General features: G+C 45.3%; 1 protein-coding gene and 1 long non-coding RNA gene across 2 annotated transcripts; one reads left to right on the forward strand and one right to left on the reverse strand.

Annotated features, from left to right (window-relative positions):
- Positions 1-2,756: 2,756 nt before the first annotated feature.
- MSGN1 (mesogenin 1) lies at positions 2,757-3,409 on the reverse strand. Its single transcript, XM_006732977.2, has one exon. The coding sequence runs from the start codon at positions 3,407-3,409 to the stop codon at positions 2,828-2,830; it is 582 nt and encodes a 193-aa protein (XP_006733040.1). The 3' UTR covers positions 2,757-2,827.
- A 7,286-nt stretch (positions 3,410-10,695) lies between these two features.
- On the forward strand, positions 10,696-19,945 carry LOC145723728 (uncharacterized). Its single transcript, XR_014148982.1, has 3 exons — positions 10,696-11,773; positions 14,052-14,098; positions 17,107-19,945. It is a non-coding gene; the product is annotated as an uncharacterized LOC145723728 (long non-coding RNA).
- The last annotated feature ends 396 nt before the right edge of the window (positions 19,946-20,341 follow it).

Genomic DNA, 20,341 nt, shown 5'->3' on the forward strand with positions numbered 1-20,341 from the left:
GCCTGGGTGGCTCAGTTGGTTAAGCGACTGCCTTCGGCTCAGGTCATGATCCTGGAGTCCCGGGATCGAGTCCCGCATCGGGCTCCCTGCTCGGCAGGGAGTCTGCTTCTCCCTCTGACCCTCCTCCCTCTCATGCTCTCTGTATCTCATTCTCTCTGTCTCAAATAAATAAAAATAAAAAATCTTTAAAAAAAAAAAGAAATAAAGTTAGATTCCTTCTTTGCACTATAGACGAAAATAAAACGCAGGTATATTAAAGGTACATAGAGGGGCACCTGGGTGGCTCCATCAGTTGAGCATCCGACTCTTGATCTCGTCTAGGGTCTTGATCTCAGGGTTGTGGGTTCAAGCCCTGTGTTGGGTTCACACTGAGCGTGGAACCTACTTAAAAAAAATAGTGCATAACATTTATTTTAAAAAAAGATACATATACAAATAATTATGAAAATATTTGAAAAAATCAGAATGTTTGGATAGCCTCGGGACTGGGAAAAATTAAGCAAAAGGAAAAAACACATAAACCAAAAAAGGGGAGAGATTTGATCGTCTAAAAATGCAAGGCTTCCTAGAGCAAAAAATACCATAATCAAAATCATAAATATATGATACCATAAGCAAGGACTATCAAAAATGATAGATCGGGAGGAAACATTTTCAATATGCATAATATACAAAGAACTCTCCCAAATTAACAAAAAGACAAGTAACACAATAGAAAAATAAAAAAGAACATAAACAGACAAGTTACAGCAGAGGAACCAGAATGGACAAAAGTCCCATAAAGTAAGAAAAAAAAAAAGATGCACCATCTCAAATAGTAGATGGGGAAATTAAAATTAACACAACAGTGACCTAACCATTTTTTAATCCATTAAATATTGGTCGTATCCAGTAGGACAGCTGGTTCGGTTACATAATATTAGAGGGACTGTAAATAACTGTAAACTTTTAGAAAAGTCATCTAAGAGTCTTTATTTAAATTTAAAATGTGCATACACTCTGGTCCAAGAATCCCATTTCCGGGAAATTTCCAGGCTACTTAAAATATCCGTGGATAAATCTAGTTGTCTGCGATGTTTGTTACAGCATTTTTTCATAACAAAAAACTGAAACAACCTAAATATTATTCAAAAGGTGACTCATTAAACAAATATTGCAACACCTGTGACTTTGCCCATTGACGCTCTGACATCCGCTTCGCTCTACACATGTGCACCTCAGAGCTAGCCTGCCCTTCTCTTTTCTCCTCTGTAAAATCAAAATCAAGGTAATAATGGTACTTCCATCACAGATTTATCTGTGTTACATTGGAAGGACTTTTATTATGTATTGCTAAGTAAAAAAAAAAAAAAAAGCAATTTGCAGAATTAAAGGCATTTTTAAATGTATATATGTCTATATTTATTTGTATATGTGTGTATCCACAAAGGGAAAAAGTGGAGAGGTTATACATGAAATTGTAACACATCTACTGCTTTTGTTAATGTGTCCTTACAAAGAAGAAAAGGCACCAATAGGAAAAGAAACGACTGGGAGCCTTAACAGACTATTTATTTAAAAAATAATGCAAATGGTTAATAACCATTGGGAGAAAAATGCAGCCTTAAAAAAAAATTAATTCAAAGATTTTGTGAATCACCTTAATTCAAAGCCCCCTTTTCAATGCCTTGTGCCATTCACATTGGCCAAGCTGAGAGCGTGCATCACCCACCCTGAGTCGGAGCACCGGGCTCGGGAGCCTATTTGTGCATAGGTGTGTGTGGGGTGATGGGGCAGAGGGTAGAGAGGAGGAGAGGATGTGTGGGGGAAGAACTAATACCTCTGGGGGGTGGGTGCTAGAGACAGACCTGAATTCTAATCCCAACCCTTTCGCTCATCTATAGAATTAAAATAGTCTCTTATACTTTTTGAACCAATCACGTCATTTGAGAAATGAGCAAGTGAAGGGAGTCAATGAGGTTATTTTCATACCAGCACTGGAGCATAGAGTGCTTGCCCCCAGCCCTGCTTTAGGCCCACGCTGTGGGGCTGAGTCCTCCCCCACTTCCTCCTCCTTCCTATCTGCTCATCCCCCCCCCACCCCCCCGGCACCCAGCGCGCAGCCTCCCGTCCCCTGCATCAAGAGAAGAGGCGCTCCCCTTTACTTCACTGTATCTCAATGTAGCCTGTCTGCCTGGGCCTTGCTATTTACCATGATGCTAATTCCTTCTGCGTCTATGTGATTTGGGTTCCTGCAAAAGAAAAGGCATGATTATAGTCAAACACACACAAGCACTCGAGGCGCGCACAGACACATACACACACACAAGCACACAAACAAAATAAAACCAGAAATGCTATAGCCCTTTACTTGATACAAAACTTTCTAAATAAGAATCCAGAAGTCACGCTGGATGCTATACAAAATATGGGATGAGTTAGCCCCAGAAAGGAAGCTCCCACCACTGAAATAGAGATTAATTGTAACAATTTTACATTCTTGACACAATGCATTGCAAATCATTGACCCTTTAAAATACCTGGGACTGGCAGAGAAAGGCCAAGTAAAGGGTCTCCTCGCTAGGGGCTCATCTCCTGAGCAACCGTGGGAAAACTGGAAGCAAAATACCTGCTTGTCTGGCTGTTAAGTGTTCTGGTGGCTCCAACAAGTCCAGTGGGTATTCCCTCACAACTTTGCAGACAACAAAGTCACCATGCTTACTATATTTAAAAAAAAAAAAAAAACCACCTATGTGTCGGTATTCCGTGAGCTAGTCCAGGTCTTTAAAGCTCTCCTGCCCCCGCCTTGCCCAGGGGCTGGGATGGGTCGGGGTCCCCAGGGCAGAGCTCAGGCGCTCTGGGACCGAGGCTCCCTCCCGCCGTTGAGGAGATCTGTGAGTTCTCCGATGTACTTGATGGTGTACTTCAGCGTCTGGATCTTGGTGAGCGGCTGGCCTCTCTGGCTGTACATAGGGGGCAAGTAATTCCGGAGGGTGTGCAGGGCATCGGCCAAGGTCCTCATCCGAAGCTTCTCCCTCTCGCTGGCCTTCCGCCTCCGCTGCACAGACATCCTGACTTTGGCGCCCTTCTGGGCCTTGGGGCCCCCAGCACCCTGCAGATAGGTAGGCTGGAAGGCTAACATGTTGTAGTCCACCTCCACGAGGCCACCGGTCCCACGGCCACTGCAGCCCCCACTGCCCCCATTGGTGGCACTTCCGTGCCCACAGGGCAGCCCAGCCACAGCCGGTCGGGGAGAAGAAGAATAGGACTCCAGCGACGGAGCCGGAGACAGGCTCTGGGTTGGGGAGGCCTGGTTCAACTCAAAGGGCCCTGCCCTGTTGTTCCAGTCCCAGGAGGACAGCAGGCCGGGGCTGTCGGAGGGGCCCAAGCCCTCTTCGAGGCTGAGGAAGGTCTCACGAAGGTTGTCCATGCCGAGGGGACAGCTGCAGAGAGAACGGCTCCCTGGCAAGTGAGAAAGAAAGTTCTGCCGCCAGCCCAGGGCAGAGCTCTGTTTTATGATGGTGGGGGAGAAGTGATGAAGTGGGAAAGAGGGCAGGGGAGGGGGAGTTCAAAGGAGACCCCAAGGACCAAGATGGAAAATGAACTCCTCAGGTGTCACTTTCTCCTCATTGATAATTAGCATCTTCCAGCTAAAATGTCTTTAAACAAAAAGGCCTCCGAGAGAAGAAAAAAGGAATTATCTTGTTGTAACTAAACCAATTAAGGCCGCCTAACTAGACTTAGCATTGTCCTGTGGAACTCATTAATGAGGGAGCCAAAGAAAACAAACCTGGGGCAATTTGCAGCAAGGAGGTGGTGGTCCAGGGCCCTGGTGGTGAGTAGCAGGGTGTCCCAGAGGGCCTCCCTCCCCAGCAAGACCTACATAGTTCAGAGCAGATGGGGTGTACTGGTGGAGAAGCCGCAGGGTCTGGGGACAGGTAACCCGTTGGGGCTTGGATTCCCCAGCGTGGCAAATGCAGACCATTGTAGCTCTTCCTTCACAGGGCTCTGGGCGGGGAGAGCACCCAGCAGATACACCGTGAAGGCCAGTTCCGCTCTTGCCTTGGTCTTCAGCACATTCTCCTGAGCTTTGGTAGAGTGCAGACATGCCTCCAAAATGCCCCCACTCAGAATGACAAAGGCCTGCGGCTCCAGTAAACCCAGAGCCTTAAGGAGTAGGAAATACCCTTCAAGGAGCTTAAAGCCCTTGCTTTAACTGAGCCGACTGGGATTCCCCACAGCAAACAGACGCCATGAAACAGAAAACCTGTTTAAAGCAGGGAGTTTGCGGAATACCTGGCATTTTGCCTTCTGAAGGTCTTTTAAAAATCCAGCTGCAGTGTCACACCTTGTTTTTTGAAATGTATAAAGGAAGTGTGAAATTAACTGGGGAGCCTGTTTTCCCCACCATCGCTCCAAATGCCGCTGAATGTGTTAAGTTGGATGGTCCTGCTAGTTTGCTTCACTTCCTACTTGCTCTGAAATAGACCCTGTGTGTTGGAAAGAGGCCTCAGATTCCCCATTTGTCCCATGAAAGTAACTTACTCTCCACGTAACTAATTCTACAAATGAGTATTAACATCAGATCAGAGTGAGTTACATACTGGAGTAGTATTAATGTGTTCTTGAACGTGGTTAAGTCCCTTTGCAATTATTGAAAAGAAATGTCAATGGTCTAATTAGCACATTCACAGTATTTTTTAATTAGCTAGGCTCAGGGAAGAAAAAGCTAAAGCAGGTAATTTGGAGAAGAATGCTCTTAAATTTGCCATTTACCAAAGGACCCTAAGCCATATCTTGAAGAATAAGCATTAATGAAACATAATAAGTGTAATAACTAATCTGTCCTCCTTTCGCCTCTCTGATCTTTTTCTTCTTTCAATTCTTATTGAGAAGCCTAGAATCTGTTAATACCATTCAAGGAACTTTACATATATTATAACTAACCTTTATTTGTTTTTAAATCTAATTTTACAGATGAAAATGCTCAGGCTCTAAGAAGTTAAGAGACTCGGTTAAGATTTCCTTGGTGGGAAGTGGGTAGAACCAAGATTCCTGGTAAGACCCCTAAGCCCACTATTTTTTTTTTTTAATCAATTTTCTCTATTTTAGTTGGTTGTATTTGAGAGGCAGGTGACCTGAATGTGATTCAAAGGAAAGGAGACTCTCAGTAGACCCGAGGTAGCTGTGATGGGCCAACTTAACACATGTGATGGGTAGACTGTCATAGTAAGCTTTTAGTCCTTATAGTCTAAACTGCACAGTTTTCTATGTAACACTACTTCTGCTCTCAGACTCGAGTGCTTTTTTTTTCTTTCTATAGCTTCTTTCTAAAATTGCTTATTTCTTAAACTTCTATTTTTAGAAATTTCATTTCCTAAATGAGACAGTATCTGTCAAATGATTATGGACACTTAGTAAGTGTCGGCTTTGTTCCTGTTGTTAATGTCATCCATGGTCAAACTCACCGATGTCAGAATGACTTCCTCTGCTGTGCCTCCTCCACCCCGACCCCACCCCCAGCAGTACCACTCCCCGAAAACCTATTCTTAAAGCAAGGGAAACTGCCTGGTTTCCATGTTTCTCAAGGGCGCTCTCTGGTAAGAAATCAACTAGAACCAAATGTGCATTTCTCCTTCTAGTCTCCACAAAGTAGCCTATGCTCAGTCTGTGGAAAATGGAGGCGCAGGATGGGATACCATCAACATTTGTAAACTATGGCTGGGCACACAATAGCTAGGTGTTTTTCTACATCCGTTGAAAATAAGGCAGAAAACTGGGCAATGCTAGACTGGACCCAGAATAACCTAGTTGAGAATGTGGTGTAGCGGAAAGATGAGCCAGAGGTCACCTCCTTTAGAGCACATGATTCAGCCTCTCAGGGCCCTAGTATTTTACTTTGTAGAAGGAGGATAATAATACCTGTCCTGTCTTCTTCATGAAGTGCATTTCTTTTTTTTTAAAGATTTTATATTTGACAGAGAGACACAGCAAGAGAGGGAACACAAGCAGGGGGAGTGGGAGATGGAGAAGCAGGCTCCCCACTGAGCAGGGAGCCCGATGTGGGGCTCGATCCCAGGACCCTGGGATCATGACCCGAGCAGAAGGCAGACGCTTAACGACTGAGCCACCCAGGTGCCCCAGGATGTGCATTTCTAAAATAAGGTGTATGGACCAAAGGATCATCAAACCTCCCTTCCAGCTCTAGAATGTGATGAAATGTGTTTCTGTGTGAAGGGGCTTGATTAAAAGATCACCCACCATCCCAGCATGAAGGGACCTAGAGACAACTGAGTCTATCCTTTTATCTGCATCCTAGAGATGACAATGACTTGTTCAATGTCACACCAAAAGGCTGCGGCCGAGATGAGAATAGAAAGCATAAAGTTGTCTAATTCCCAGATCTGTCATTTTTCTTCCCTAGAAACTAGTACAGACTTAAGTGATACACAAGCTTTCGTATCAGTCAGACTACACAGTTCCCACATTACTAAGTTAGTAGGATAAATATCTTAATATGCATTTAAAGGTCACTCAACAAACACTGATAAGCAATTGTAACAACGACTGTAACACATTGAAGAGAAGTTCCCAAGCCTGAGGCATGTTCCGAAGAGGGCTTGCAAAGTGTCCTGGTCCTATTTCCAAAGAGTAACATGAAGATACAGATTGCCTCTCCCATCCCAGGCCCCAGGCAGCCTTTCCAATGAGGAGGACCCAGGATTTGCCACACCGACTCGTGAGCGGCCTGGTGTCTAAATTTTCACCTAGTGTCTAATTTCGCTTCTGAGGGGATGCCAGTCATATCTCTGATAACAGTTACGACAGGGGCAAGAACAACTGGGCGTTTTACAGTAGCCTGCAGTGGAGATCACAGAGAAGACAGTAGACTCTGGAACTGGCCAGGAAACTAGGCCAAGCCACTTACGAGAAATTGACAAACGCTGCTCAAAGAATCAACAAGAAACAGAGGGCAACAGGCTGTTTCGATGCCTGAACCGATAACCACCCGAGGTCCCAGGTCAATGCCAGCCCATAAGGCACCTCTGTGCGAATTAGAAAAACACCTAGCTTGGGCTTCTTTCGGCGCCCACTGACCTCCTTGGCCGGGCTTTTTATACAGGACTCAACCTCCACAAGTGGTGGCCCTGGGGGGCCTCAGTGGTGTGTCTTCTCTGCAACAGCAGCATTTTTCATACTTTAGTGCCTGTCCAGACATTGTTGGGCACGTAGAAAGTGGCAGTCGTGGCAGGAGCGTGTCCAATGGAGTCAGACTAACTACTGAGTAATTGTGCCCCTGGCCCTGTTAATGAATCTCTCAGCTTCAGCTTTGTCTGTACAGTGGAAATACTAGTACTTCCCTCATAGAGGACACACTTTACCAGGTCTGCACATTGTAAGCTCTAAGTATGGCAGCTAATGTCCCTTTAAGTATGAAACCACATTCAGTGAATTCTTGATTCCTTGAGTTAAGAGAAGTTAGAGCCACACAATACATGTGGCGACAAATACATCTCCCCCATATTTTTTGGCTTCAAGTCACCTCTGCTTGGAAATCAAAATTCCCTCCTTCAAATGAAACCTTTTTTTCTTTTCTTTTCTTTTTCTTTTTTTCTTTCCTTCCTTCCTTCTTTTCTTTCTTTCTTTCTTTCTTTCTTTCTTTCTTTCTTTCTTTCTTTCTTTTATAAACAAAACCACTTTAGATAGAATTCTTTACCAAAAGTCGGTAGTTGTCCAGGGCCGGTGGTGGGAGCCAGGACAGTCAGTAAAGGGAGGCATTGCCTATAGGTTATATGAGAAGAGTGATAAAGCTGACTGAGAGCTGTGTTTTACTCTCACTGTGGACTGCCAGCTCTGAGCAATGACAAAAATAAAGCAAGCACTCTTCCCTAGGATGGATCATCCCCACCACTGACCTATCCTCGGCAACCACTGCCCAAGAGAACTTTCAACTTCACTCAGCAGTTTGGAACTGTGACCCAGGGCACCCTAATCCTAGTCCTAGTTCTGACCCTGCTTTACTACGAAACATTAAGTGAGTCATTCAACCTTTACATAGCTCGGTTTCCCCATGGGAAAAGTTAGGGTCACCCTGTATACCGTGTTGCTAAGAAGCTAAAGAGATTTAGAACTGAAGCTGGCCTTTGGGAAGTGGAAAGGGCTATAAGACTATGTTGAGATGTTTTCAAGGTCAACAAAAGTAACTACTGTCACCAATGAAATCATCCACTCCAAACCCAGCAATTTTGCCACGCTACATAATACCAAGTACATCAGCATGGAAGCTGGTTCTTTCAAAGCCTATCTTGTGAGAAATAGCGCTATCCCCAGGCCTTTAAGAAGCATCAAGATGGAAAGTCTATTCCCCCTGCGAACTCCTGGATCCCTGAACCACATGAGGCAGTCTGCGTGGGCCATTTGCTCAAGGCAGAGGGAGGGCTCCAGTGGATTTCGACCTCTCATGATGCTGCAGGAAATCCTTCAATAGATCAGTGAACTAAAAAAACTAATCCTGGAAGGGTGCCAGGGTGGCTCAGTTGGTTAAGTGTCCAACTCTGGATTTCAGCTCAGGTCATGATCTTGGGGTGGTGAGATGGAGCCCTGTGTGGGGTTCCATGCTCAGTGGGGAGTCTGCTGAAGATCCTCTCTCTCCCTGGGCACCTGGATGATGTAGTTGGTTAAACCTCCGACTCTTGGTTTCAGCTCAGGTCATGATCTCAGGGAACCTGGGATCAAGCCCTACATCGGGCTCCGTGCTCAGCAGGGAGTCTGCTTGAGATTCTCTCTCCCTCTCCCCCTTCCGCTCTTGCTATCTCTCTAACTCTCTAAAATAAATAATTCTTTAAAAAAAAAAATTCTCTCCCTCTGCCCTGCCCTCCCTCTCTTAAAAAAAAATTAAAAAAATAAAACCTAATCCTTGAGTCTAATTAAAATGAAAGCTACTCTGCTGAATTCCCACCATGTACTGAGAATTAAACCTGTCTCTTTTAGATTTATTAGTTCATCTTAATTTCCATACAACTCTGTACGGTAGAGGTTATAATCCATACTCTAAAGAGGAGGGGACCTGTGTTCAGAAAGGGACCCAGCAGTCACAGCAAGAGGACAGAAAGGCAGGATTGGTGCTACCTAAGTCTGCATGAATGCCACATCCAGCCTCCTTCCACTGAATACCCTGCAGCCCGGAAGCCATGTCCCCCAAGTAATATAATCACTGAGAACATCTGCAAGATGCAGAGGTTGGTTCGAATCCCACCTCCTCCAAGAAGCCTTCCCCACCTGCCTCGGCCCTCAGAACTTTTCCCTTCTCTTACGGACTTTACATAGCTTTGACCCCATTCCTTTGACACTAATATATACTGCCCGATGTTCTGGTTATCTCCCCACATTAGTCTGACTTGTTTCCCAATTATGTTGCAAGTTCCTTGAAGGTATGGATGATTATTTTACCGGGTCTTAGCGTGGTGTGCAGAGCTAAGAAGGTGACCACCAATTATCCTGTCGATTTTTATTTGGTACATGTTGAGTGCCAAGCACTGCGCTGGGTGCTGAGAACAGAAAGTTAAATTAAGAAGCTTTTGTCTTCACGTTGCTTGGCTCATTGAGATAGAGAAGTGAAAATACTGATAAAACAATGTACATGTGCTGTGATAAATTGAACCATAGGGCACATGCATGGTTCTATGTGACAGCCCCGGAAGTCCTCTGTAACGTGTGCCCATGATAATATTAGCACTTTAGTGCTTCAGTGGCTGTCCAAACACTGGTGGATGGATAGAAAGTGATATTTGTGTCGAGAGAAGAGCCAGTAGAAGCAGACTACACCTGATCAAATCTTAGAAATATTTACATACCGATGAGGGGCATAGAAAAGAATCTGGAGGACTTTCTGAAAGACATGACTTCTACAGCCTTGCTTTCTAAAAGAACCCTCCTATGGGGTCTTAAGAGGATGCTCCTTTAAAAGCAGAGCTGTTTTAACAAGCTGAAAGGTTCGGGGAGCTCCTTCTAGGTATTGCTCGAGGGTTCGAGATAGCATGAATTTGCAGGAAACCACTAGGAAACCAAGTCCGCAGGAGGCCCAGCAGAGGCTGAGGTTGGAGAGGAAAGCCCTGTCCAGAGGATGAGGCACTGGGACTTTACCCGGCAGGTGACAAGGAGCTTCTGGTCGTCACGATTAGGTGGAAGCAGAGGCGGATTGGGTCAGCACAGCCCCGGAGCCCCGATGCGAGCTGCTTGCGGAGAACATGCCGAAAGGCCAAGGCTGCACCAGATTTTATTCTAGGTGCTTGATTTAGATGAATTGCCATTAATCCTCACAGCAACCCTACCAAGTAGGCGCTAATAGCATCCCTGATCCTGTTTTACTAATAACAAACTGAGGCACAGAGGGGTTCAGTCACTTGCCCAAGACCCCACATAATGACTGGTAGCCCCAGGATTCGAACCTACGTAGGCTGCCTGGAGTCCAGGCTTTTCTCCACTGGCTAAAACAACTGAGAAAAGTTAGAGGCATCAGCATGATGGTCCTTGTAGTGCTCTTAAGGCCAGAACTCAAGCTTGAACTACAGCTCAGTAAATATGAGAATATTGATTGATTGGTGCCATTCAATCACGTAGCCAATGTATACAGAGCCCCTGAGATTGGCCCAGTGTACTAGGCATTGCAGGGGCTGGAAAGATGTAGTAGGTTTAGACTTTCTGTCTTCATTCTTAAATTAAGCACCCACAGAGAGGCATCCCCCTTTCTTGGCCATACCCAGTGATGAAAACAATAATAATTGTATTTAGTACTAAATGCTTTGTATGACTTATTTCATTTAAATCTTACAAAAACCCTTTAAAGGAAGTACTATTTTTGTTCCATCTTACATAAGAAAAAACTGAGGCTTAGAGAAGTTGAAAAGTTGCCCAAACCCATGAGATGAAAATGTGGAGGAGACATGACTTAGTCCCAAGGGGTCTGAGTCCGGAGCCCCAGGCTCTAGGGGGTGATTTTACACCATGAGGGAGGACATGGCGGGGGGAGGGGTTTGGAAGGAGCCCCTGTCACATGTCATGAGGATTGCAGCCGTTTTACAACTTTGAGTTCACAGTTCTAGAATAAGAAACATCTGTCTTCCCCTACCACTTTCTAGTACTTTCCCTGGCCTAAGGCCGTGAAATTATCTTTCTCAAACAGCAGGTCAGGTTGATATTTAAGCGTATTTTCCTATCACTAAAAATTCAGAGAAAGTCTTACGACTGTGTAAATAAAACACTTTGCAGTATTAATGTCAATAATAGCAGTGACTATTTTTCCTTTCTTGCAGACTTGCAGTGCTGAGCCTGTGCTGGGCTACAGGGGACAGTGAGCTAGGCATCATCCTCAGTGTACAAGAGAGGAGACCGAACTCGGGTGCAGAGGAGTTGGCCCCAGGTCGACAGAAGCGCCTTCTCTTGGCAAGGTCACACCTCCACCCGACCACACTGCGGCCCAAATGCCCGGAGTCAGATGCGCTCTCCTGGCCTCCAGCTCTGCGCTCTCAGCACGTCACCCTCAGAGGCCCTCGTTCTAAGAGCTGCCCTTAGCCTTTGGGGTTCCTGCCTGCTCTGGGCTCCGCACACCCTCCTGACCTCTGTATCTCCCTCAGCCGTCCAGGACCCCACTGGCCAGGCCGGCCCCTCGCCTTACTAGTAGGCAAGGGATGGAGCCAGTGTTTGAAAACCCTCGGGACTAAGTTGAAAACCTGGATCTTCTCACCTCTCCACACAGTCTTGGCACCCAACTGACACGCAACAACAAAAAACCCAGGTAATTCTTGTGGGACAAGGGAATATGGTGTGTTTCTGTCTGTCTGTCTCTATGTGTCTGCGTGTGTGTATCTGTGTGTGTTAAAACACCTAAGTGCTATGTGATATCTTCCTATGTCCTTGAGCTAGTAAAGAGAAATAAAAGTAGCAATTTCCTACACAGTTAGGGGGAGAGCACCTGCTTTGTCAAGCGTGTGAGAGTTTTAGCAAAGCCAGGGTGAGGTACTTGGGAGGATTACTTTGATGTTGCTGCCATTATGTTCACTACCAACCAGGGAAGTAATAAACATTTTTGGCCCTCCTGATTTGAGTTTGAGGCTCACTGTAAAGCCAGAAAATAATATTTTTGGTCTTAATCCTTGTAAAAATAAACTGTAAAACATCACACAATGAATGAATAGATGATTTTCACCGGCTGACTATTTGACCAGGACAAAAGAGCAGGTAAAAAAAAAAACAAAAAACAGGCATAAAATAATTTGGCTTATTTAATGGGAGAGATGACAGACAGAAGATAGACATGCTGAACTACAGAAATCCTTGAGAACAGAAAGACAAAACCCTCGTGTACTTCTTAAGCCATTCCTGAGGAGGATTCCCTGACCCCAAATTAGGTTTATCTCCACCCCGTTGGTATGCCGTATCATGAGGAAGGACAGCATCCTCCCTCCCAAGCATTTGTAAGGTTTCCTTTCTCCTCCACCACTTGGACAACCTGAGCTCAAGATCCTAACTCATCAAACCACTCCATAGCCAAGCACTGTGTGAATTTTCTTTGCAAAATGAATGTAGATGGAAAACAAGCTAGTGTGGTCTTCCCTCAGAAAGAATCCATTCCCAAGTAGCCATTTCCCTGTGGGGTCTCTCCATGTCTTTCTCTTTTGAAAACTATAACTAAATATGTTCATTTGGGGAAAAAGAAAATCCAGCCACCCTGTCTGCACAAAATGGGCATTTAGGTGGAAGACAGGAGGGTTGGAGAGAGGGGGTTGCAACACGTGGGTGAAGAATCATCAGCACAGAGGAAAAGGTAGTAAATAGAGGAAGTGAAGATAATTCTCCCTTGAGAGCAGTAGGCAGAATGCTTTGGCTAATCTTAGCGCAAGGGAACATGAGCAGTTCCTCTGGGTTCAAAAATCTCATCAACATTTAGCTCCAGAGAGCTGGGGTTTTCCTCAGAGACCAGGGAGGGGAAGCAGCTTCAAGCGCTTCTGCACTGATTCTTTAGCAACTGGCTTGCAAGATTCGAAAAAAAAAAAAAAAAAACTCATGTGTTACATTTGCACCTACTCCCCTTTTAAGTTGGATTCTTTATTACTACTGGTATTTGGGGTGGCGTTTTAATACCCATGTCAAAAAAGTTGAAAGCAATTTGCACTGAGGTTGTTCTCTAAGGATTTGCCTCTGTTCTTACCAACCTAAAGAGCAAAAACTTGTGAAATTACTTCTTTAGTCCTCTCCAATGCCAGAAATTCAGATGCTGGAAATGCTGGTATTAAAATGAATACTAAAAATGTTTTTAGGAGGGTATCTGCATAATGACCCTGCTTATTTTCAGAAACATTGGCCTTTGGGCCATTTTTAATTCGGATTTCCTAATTTTCAAGTTGATTGGCACCTAGAAAGTGGGTAGGAGGCAAAGAACAAAGTTGGGAAAATACTTCTCATAAATAGGAGGGTCAAAAGGGTATTGTTCTGAAGAACTCATACAGATGAGAACAACACAGGCTTGCCATTGGGGAAACGAACAAGGGAATGAATAAACAGTTCCCAGAAGAAGAAGTACAAGGGGCTAGTAAACTCAGAAGAAAAGATCACCTCTATGGTGATCAAAAACATGGAAATGGGGCACCTGGGTGGCTCAGTTGGTTAAGCGACTGCCTTCGGCTCAGGTCATGATCCCGGAGTCCCGGGATCGAGTCCCACATTGGGCTCCCGGCTCGGCGGGCAGTCTGCTTCTCCCTCTAACCCTACCTCCTCTTGCGCTCTCTCTCTCACTCTCTCTCTCTCAAATAAATAAATAAATAAAATCAAAAAAAAAAAAAAAGAACAGCTGTATCTCAGGGCTGAGCCTGTGTCATCCACAGACTCAAATGGTGGGCTCATGGTCGCAGCTGTTGCTGGCTTTAGGGAGCCCCACAGATGTTACCAGGAGATGGGTTCAAAGAGCAGGGAAATAGAATCCCGTGAAAATAATCGTGCTTATGTGTACGTGCATGATATTCTCCCTTCTCGAGGCTCAAAACGTTCTAAAAGAGTAATGTCATGATTCCTTATAGGAAGACCGGGTTTGGCGAGTACAAGTGAGAAAGCCAGCAGAGAGGAGGTAAGTGCCTTAAACTAGCCTTTCCTGGACATTCTTCCAAATGGAAAGCAGAGTGTTTGAGGGCTGCACAAGCTTTTTAATTATCAGCATTTGTGATAAGCCCTGCAGGAGAATGTTCTGGGCAGAGCTGGGGAGCCCTAAGAGTGTCTAAGGAACAGACAATGGGATTGGGGATAAATGTCTTGTTCCCCTCTCCTTCCATGCCTTCCCCACAATACCAGCTGTTACCATCTTACGGATCTTAGCATCTTTTTTCCTGCTGAAGGGATTGTGCCTGTAGATGAGCCCTTACTCTGTGTTCTCTTTTGATATCCTTATTACCCATCTTACTTGTCCCTTTCCTATTCCTTCCCCACATTCCCCTTTCCTCCAGTCTGGACTTGCCCCTCTCACTCTCCTGGGAAGATGGGTGGCTCTTCCCATTGCTATTCCTTGGCTAGTATAGGTTTTCTGCCTAGGGTGAGTGGTGCCACCCCACTGCCTATCCAAATCCTAAGTGTTCTTTCTGGTCTACCCTGACTACCAGCCAACACCTTGGTGGCCTCTGTTGCATGTATAGCCAACACAGGGTGTAGTGAACAGATCTGTGGCCCCCAGATGCATTTTTCTGCTTTTTTTCTTCTTTTCTTTCCTGGCTCCAGCCCCCTACATCCCTCTCTGATCTATAGCACTCCTTCTCTAAATGGGAGCCCAAAACCACCTCACTCAAAATCTATGCATGTGGGATCCAACAATTTGTTTTTATAACAGATTCTTCAGGTGAGTCATCTTAAGAAGGCTGGATTTGGGAACAATCGGTGTAGCACTTGGCAATCCCCAAGGTTACTTACCTGGCACCTGATCCAGTACATGATATCCCACAGTGTTTCCCTTGTTGACTCTTGTAGGCCTCGTTTGTCCCACCCTCTCATTTCTGCCAGAGTGCAGCACTGGGGGCTCTCTTTGAGCTGTGCGCAATCACTCAGTGCCATTCTTACTGGGCTGGAAGAGCAGCTACCTCCTTCTTAGGGTCACCCATCTATCTTTGTTCTCACGAACTCGCTTCCAGGTGGGTTAATGCATTCAACTTGCAACACACATTTCCCAAGTACTCTATCTGCGATGTACTAGAAACCTCACTACATTCTGGAGACAAGGGTGCTCACTTTCTAGAACAGACGTCCAGGGTGCTCACTTTCTAGAACAGACGTCCACAGTGTGATAGAGGTCAGAAATAGGCTTCGGGGTGTCAAATAGAGCACACAACAATGATCATGTATGTGTCCGTGTGTATTAACTGGTAAGGAGATCTATAGATTTCATAAAGTGTTAAAAGTTTTGCGTAACACAAAAAGGGCTAAGAGCTACCTGATGGATGGATAACGATAATGAGTACTTTCTAAGTAGAGAAAATGTCATCACGGCAAGCCAGCAAAATGATGCCAAGTTGGGATTTTTAGTAACCTTGTCATTAGCAGGTCCATTATTTACTCCAAAATGGGTGATGTCAAGATGCAGAAAAGTTTCCTTAGGTGTCAAGGTCAAAGGGGTCCCTCGAGGCACAACTAAATGCCACAGTCTCTCCTCCTGATAGCTATGTGTGGGTATATCACATTTCTGAGGAAAATGAGGTTAGCATGGATGGTGGTCAATAAAAATGTTTTGGCAGAAATAGGTTGCAAGTTATACCTTAAGAGCAGTTTGGGGTTGGGCCAGGGCATGCTGGGTAAGATCTGAAGCTGTTGGACAGCATTATCTCCTACCCCTGCTGTTCTGAAACACTGGGACTCCCAGATATGTGGTTGATGCAGAATCATTCAGAAAAGAACTGTCTTAGGAGCAGCCCAATCCGCACCAGAATATACCCCTGGGGGCTCGGGAGGGGAAATTTCTGCTTCTGGACAGGAACTTACCTCTGTCATGAGGTTGGGTTTTATCCGGAAAGAGCAGAAGGATGCCTCAGACTCCCAATCTGACCCCCAGCTCAGCACAATCCGGAGGCTTTGACAAGGAACTACAGTGGGGGAAGGGAAGAGGCATTCCCTCTCCGGACTGGAGGTGGGATGGGGAGCGGAGGTGGGGAAGCTGCGGCTTGAGCTTTGAACGTGATCTCTCAACCTCAACAGGAAGACCCAGCACCAAGCAACCACTTTCTTATGGCTCCCAGTTTGGCACTTCTAAGGCCCCCGCTCTGGGGGTGGGGGATGGATTTTCCAAGGAGGAAGGGAACTTGCAGAATCTTCTGACCTGTCACAGACAGCCTCAGAATGTTTGGGAGAGCCTGCCGACCTTGTTTTTCAGGGTCAAAATCCTACCCAGGTTGTTGGTGAATGCCAGGTGATTTTAGGTTACAGACTTGACCTCAAAATGATTGCATGCATCACTTCGTTCTTTTGACTCTTTGATCTTCAGGAACAAATTTCCTAGGCTGGTCACCTCAACGGGGGTCTTACTCGTGCTCTTCTTCACCACCACCCCCCAGCTCCGCCCGCTGTCAGAAAGGAAAGGTCTGTGTTACCTGCAGTGCCCGAGCTCAGATCCTGGTCCCGCCAGGGACTAGTTAGGAACCTAAAGTCAATTAGTTCCCTAAGCCAGGACTCATCTGTAACACGAGGGTAATAATTAATTATACCTCACTGGGTTGTAGGAAAGATTAAATACGACAAAGCACCTAGCACATAGAAGTGTTAATTGATTTGTTTCTCTCGCCTTTTACTTTATTTTATTTATTTATTTTTTTTTAGTATATTTTATTTATTTATTTTTTTTGAGTGTAACACACAGTGTTACATCAGTTTCAGGTGTACAACTCAGTGATTTGACAAGTTTATACATTACGCTATGTTCACCACAAGCGTAGCTCCCATCTGTCCACTTTTAGTAGAGCAAATATGTGATATTCTAATAAATCTGGTGCCAGCTACTCTGCACAAGCCATTCTCTGAACCCCCGGGTCCCAGCTGGTGTGTGGGATCCTCTCCAGCTGCAAAAAATGTAAGGGCCTGAGATTCTGTGTTTGTTTCCAACAGGCTTCTTGGGGCCAGAGAGAAGCTGTGGTCAGCAAATCCAACGGGGCTGCAGGCGACAGGGCTAACCCGAGGCTTGCAGCTGTTGGGTGGCCGGGATCTGTGCGAAAGAGGAGTTGAAGCAAAGGGAAAACTCCAAGCCCGAGAAGAGCCACAAAGGAAAAGGCAGCTGCCGGTTTGTCCCGAGTAAATCAAATTGTGACATTTATTGGGCTATTTCCAGAATAACACCAGCAAAACTGGAATGCAGGATAATCTTTTCCGAGAAGGATCTTAGCTAAGCAGCCTGCGAGAACCAGCCTTGTCTCCTGGAATCCGCCTGGCTTAATGAAAAGGTCATAGGTTGGGACAAACAGACCTGGGTTTTAATTCTGTCTCTAACACTTCTCAGTGACTCGAGGCAGCTTATTGAACCTCTCCAAGCCTCATGTTCCTCCTCCCTTAACAACAACAAAAGGTAAATCATAAATGAAGCTTTCAGGGAGATGGTGGGGGTTAGGAATTAAGAAAAGTACTTGATAGATAGGTGATACTCAATAAATAGGAAGTATATGACCATGAGCGCACCACACCAGCGCACCAGGGTCCCCTGGACTTGGGACCATTATTTCTTAGATTTGTACCTGGTACAATGCAGAGAATTGGGTGGGGGAGGAGGAGGCAGGCAAGGTTGGGTGGGGGTGGGTGGTAGAGGGGAAAAAGGAGATCAAAAGGCCTATAAATATCTGTCAAACTTTAAAATGCAAATCCCTTGCCTGTGGCCCTGTTGGGACCAAATCTTCCATTATCACCTTTCTGGGAAGAGCTCCAGGGGAAAAAAAGGTTAAGTGTAGTCTTCCCTTTCATGGAGTGGTTTGGTTTGGTTTGGTGTGATTTTGTGGCCAAGTCTGGATATGGGATAAATGTTTTCATTCAACCCAGACCTGGAAGCATGAGTAGCAAGTTAAGACACAATTGCATATGGGTTTCTTTGTGGATAGACCATGAATTCCTCAAGAAAACTGTCTCACCCTTACTATAGCCCCTGCAATTTACATGATACTTGGCATAGAGTAACTGCTTGTTGGTTGGATGGATGGATGGGTGGATGGATGGATGGATGGATGGATGGATGTTTAGTCTGAGCATAGTAAGTCATCTTCACTAGTTGATGACCTAGTTCTCAAGGATCACCTTGCTCTACACTTCACTGGGAGCCATGATCAGAGGTGGGGGCATCCCCCCACAGGGGAACCGTGGCCCTCTGATAAACTCTTGCATGGTCTCTCTAGCTGCCAGGGTTCTCTGCAGCCCCACACCTGGGTATGTATGATACTACAGAGCAGCTTTGCCCTCCCACTTGCCCCAAAGAGATGACCTCTTCCTATGAGTCCCCACTGTTGGTAACTTATTTTTGAAGAAAGCATAGAATTCCAGGTGAATTCCACAAAAAGGAACTTCAAGGGTAAGAGAGCCAATAATTACCTGACACTCCACTGTGTGTCAGGTCCATCTCCCGCTCAGCCCCCCACCACAAGTAAGAAACACGGAGGGTTACTTCCTTTCCTTTTTTCCCTTGCTGGCCTTGTTTTCTTGTTAAATCGTACTTGTATGTAATGGGTGAGTGGGTTTTTTCTAAAAAGGCTCTAACAAATGTCCCCAGTCTGGGATGACCTAAAACACATGTCATTGTTTAGACTCTATCCTGGATAAACTCACCAATGCTAGTCTTATCCAAGGACCTGATAGTCTTCTTCTCCCCTTTTCTAAATTGCATCCACTATGCAAGCCTCCTACCAAGCACTCACCTCTAGAAAGACTCTGAGGACTGCCCAGATCCTCACTGACCACTCACTTCTGCATTCTGATGCCCTCAGACACCACTCCCTTCACCCAGAACTCAGTGGTATTGTTTGATATCTCAAGAGCACATGAGTTTGATATTACAACTAAATTAGAAACATCTCTAAGGGAGGGACCAGATATTATTCCTGTGTTCTCTGCAACATGCCTAGCCCAGTACTAAATCCATCTTAAGAATTCAATAAAAAATGGTAGCATGTTGGTGGTCAAAGCATGGGCTTTGGCTTCAGGCAGATTTGGATTCAGAGGTTAACTTCATCCATTCATTCATTCAACAAGGGTGTATTAAATGTATGCTACATGTTAGGCACTGTTGAAAGTTCTGGGAATATAACAAAGAACAAAATGAAGTTCCTTCTCTTGTGTTGCTATTCCAGTGGTAGGAGCCAAATGAACAAAAAAATCTAGTGATTTGTGAAGAAAATAATGCAGAGTAAGTAAGAGGCAAGTATGAAGGAGAGTGTGTCCGAGCAGTGGAGCCAGCTACTTAGGTAGGATGCTCACAAAAATACTAGCTGAAGGGTGATAAGGAGCTTGCTACCCAGAGATATGTGAGAAGTCCAGGTAGAGGGAACAGCAAGTTCAAGAGCCAGAGTTTGAGATGTTTAAGGAAATGAAAGAAAGCCAGCACCACTGGAGCGGGGTGAGCAATGAGGGGGAAGATGTTGGAGATAAGGTTAGGGAAATAGGCAGGGGTCAGCCATGGTGGACCTTACAGGCTCATCAGGGACTTTGGAATTTATGCAGAGCATGACGGGAAGTTTTTACATGGGTGTGGGTTGGGGGGCCGTTAGGACGTGATTTGCAATTTCAATAGATTCATCTGGCTCACGTGTGTGCTGTGAAGGACTCTAGTGCATTGAAGTAAGGAGAACAGATTTGAAAGCGCTTTGGTGGTTCATGCAAGGGCTGTCAGTACCCGCCCTTTGGATACAACACAGCTGGGAGGAGATGTATGTCCTGTGTGACCGCAGGTGTGTCACTTTACTTCCTTCGGGTGCTTTCAAGATTAGTAAAACATGTATTTATCTGATTAGGACAAGGCCTGGCCCATTGTAGGCACTGCGCAAAGGTGATTAAAGTCAGAAGTGATTGCTAAAAAGAAGATGCTCTTAACTGATGCTCCACGGTGAACTTGCCGATGACCCGTCTTGAGGACCTTTGGCCCTGGTGGTTAGAGCTTTGAAGGAAGGGGACGAAAGCTCTGGGAGATTCAGTGTCCTGCTGTCCCTCACATCCTACTCCTTCTTCACACACCCAAATCCCCCAATCTCCCCAAGGGTTGACTTTGATAATTATTTAATTCTGAAAATTAAAATAACTTTCGTGATCTCTTCTTGAATATCCATAATACTGCTTTTCTGGGACTCTGAACTACTCTGATTTAGTGGCCAGT

Source organism: Leptonychotes weddellii, chromosome 10, assembly GCF_054177405.1.
Source record: "Leptonychotes weddellii isolate Sample4059 chromosome 10, ASM5417740v2, whole genome shotgun sequence".
Classification (NCBI taxonomy): domain Eukaryota; kingdom Metazoa; phylum Chordata; class Mammalia; order Carnivora; family Phocidae; genus Leptonychotes; species Leptonychotes weddellii.

Bases quoted from the DNA above. Each gene is read 5' to 3' on its own strand.
- MSGN1 (XM_006732977.2), bottom strand. From the start codon at position 3,409: ATGGACAACCTTCGTGAGACCTTCCTCAGCCTCGAAGAGGGCTTGGGC.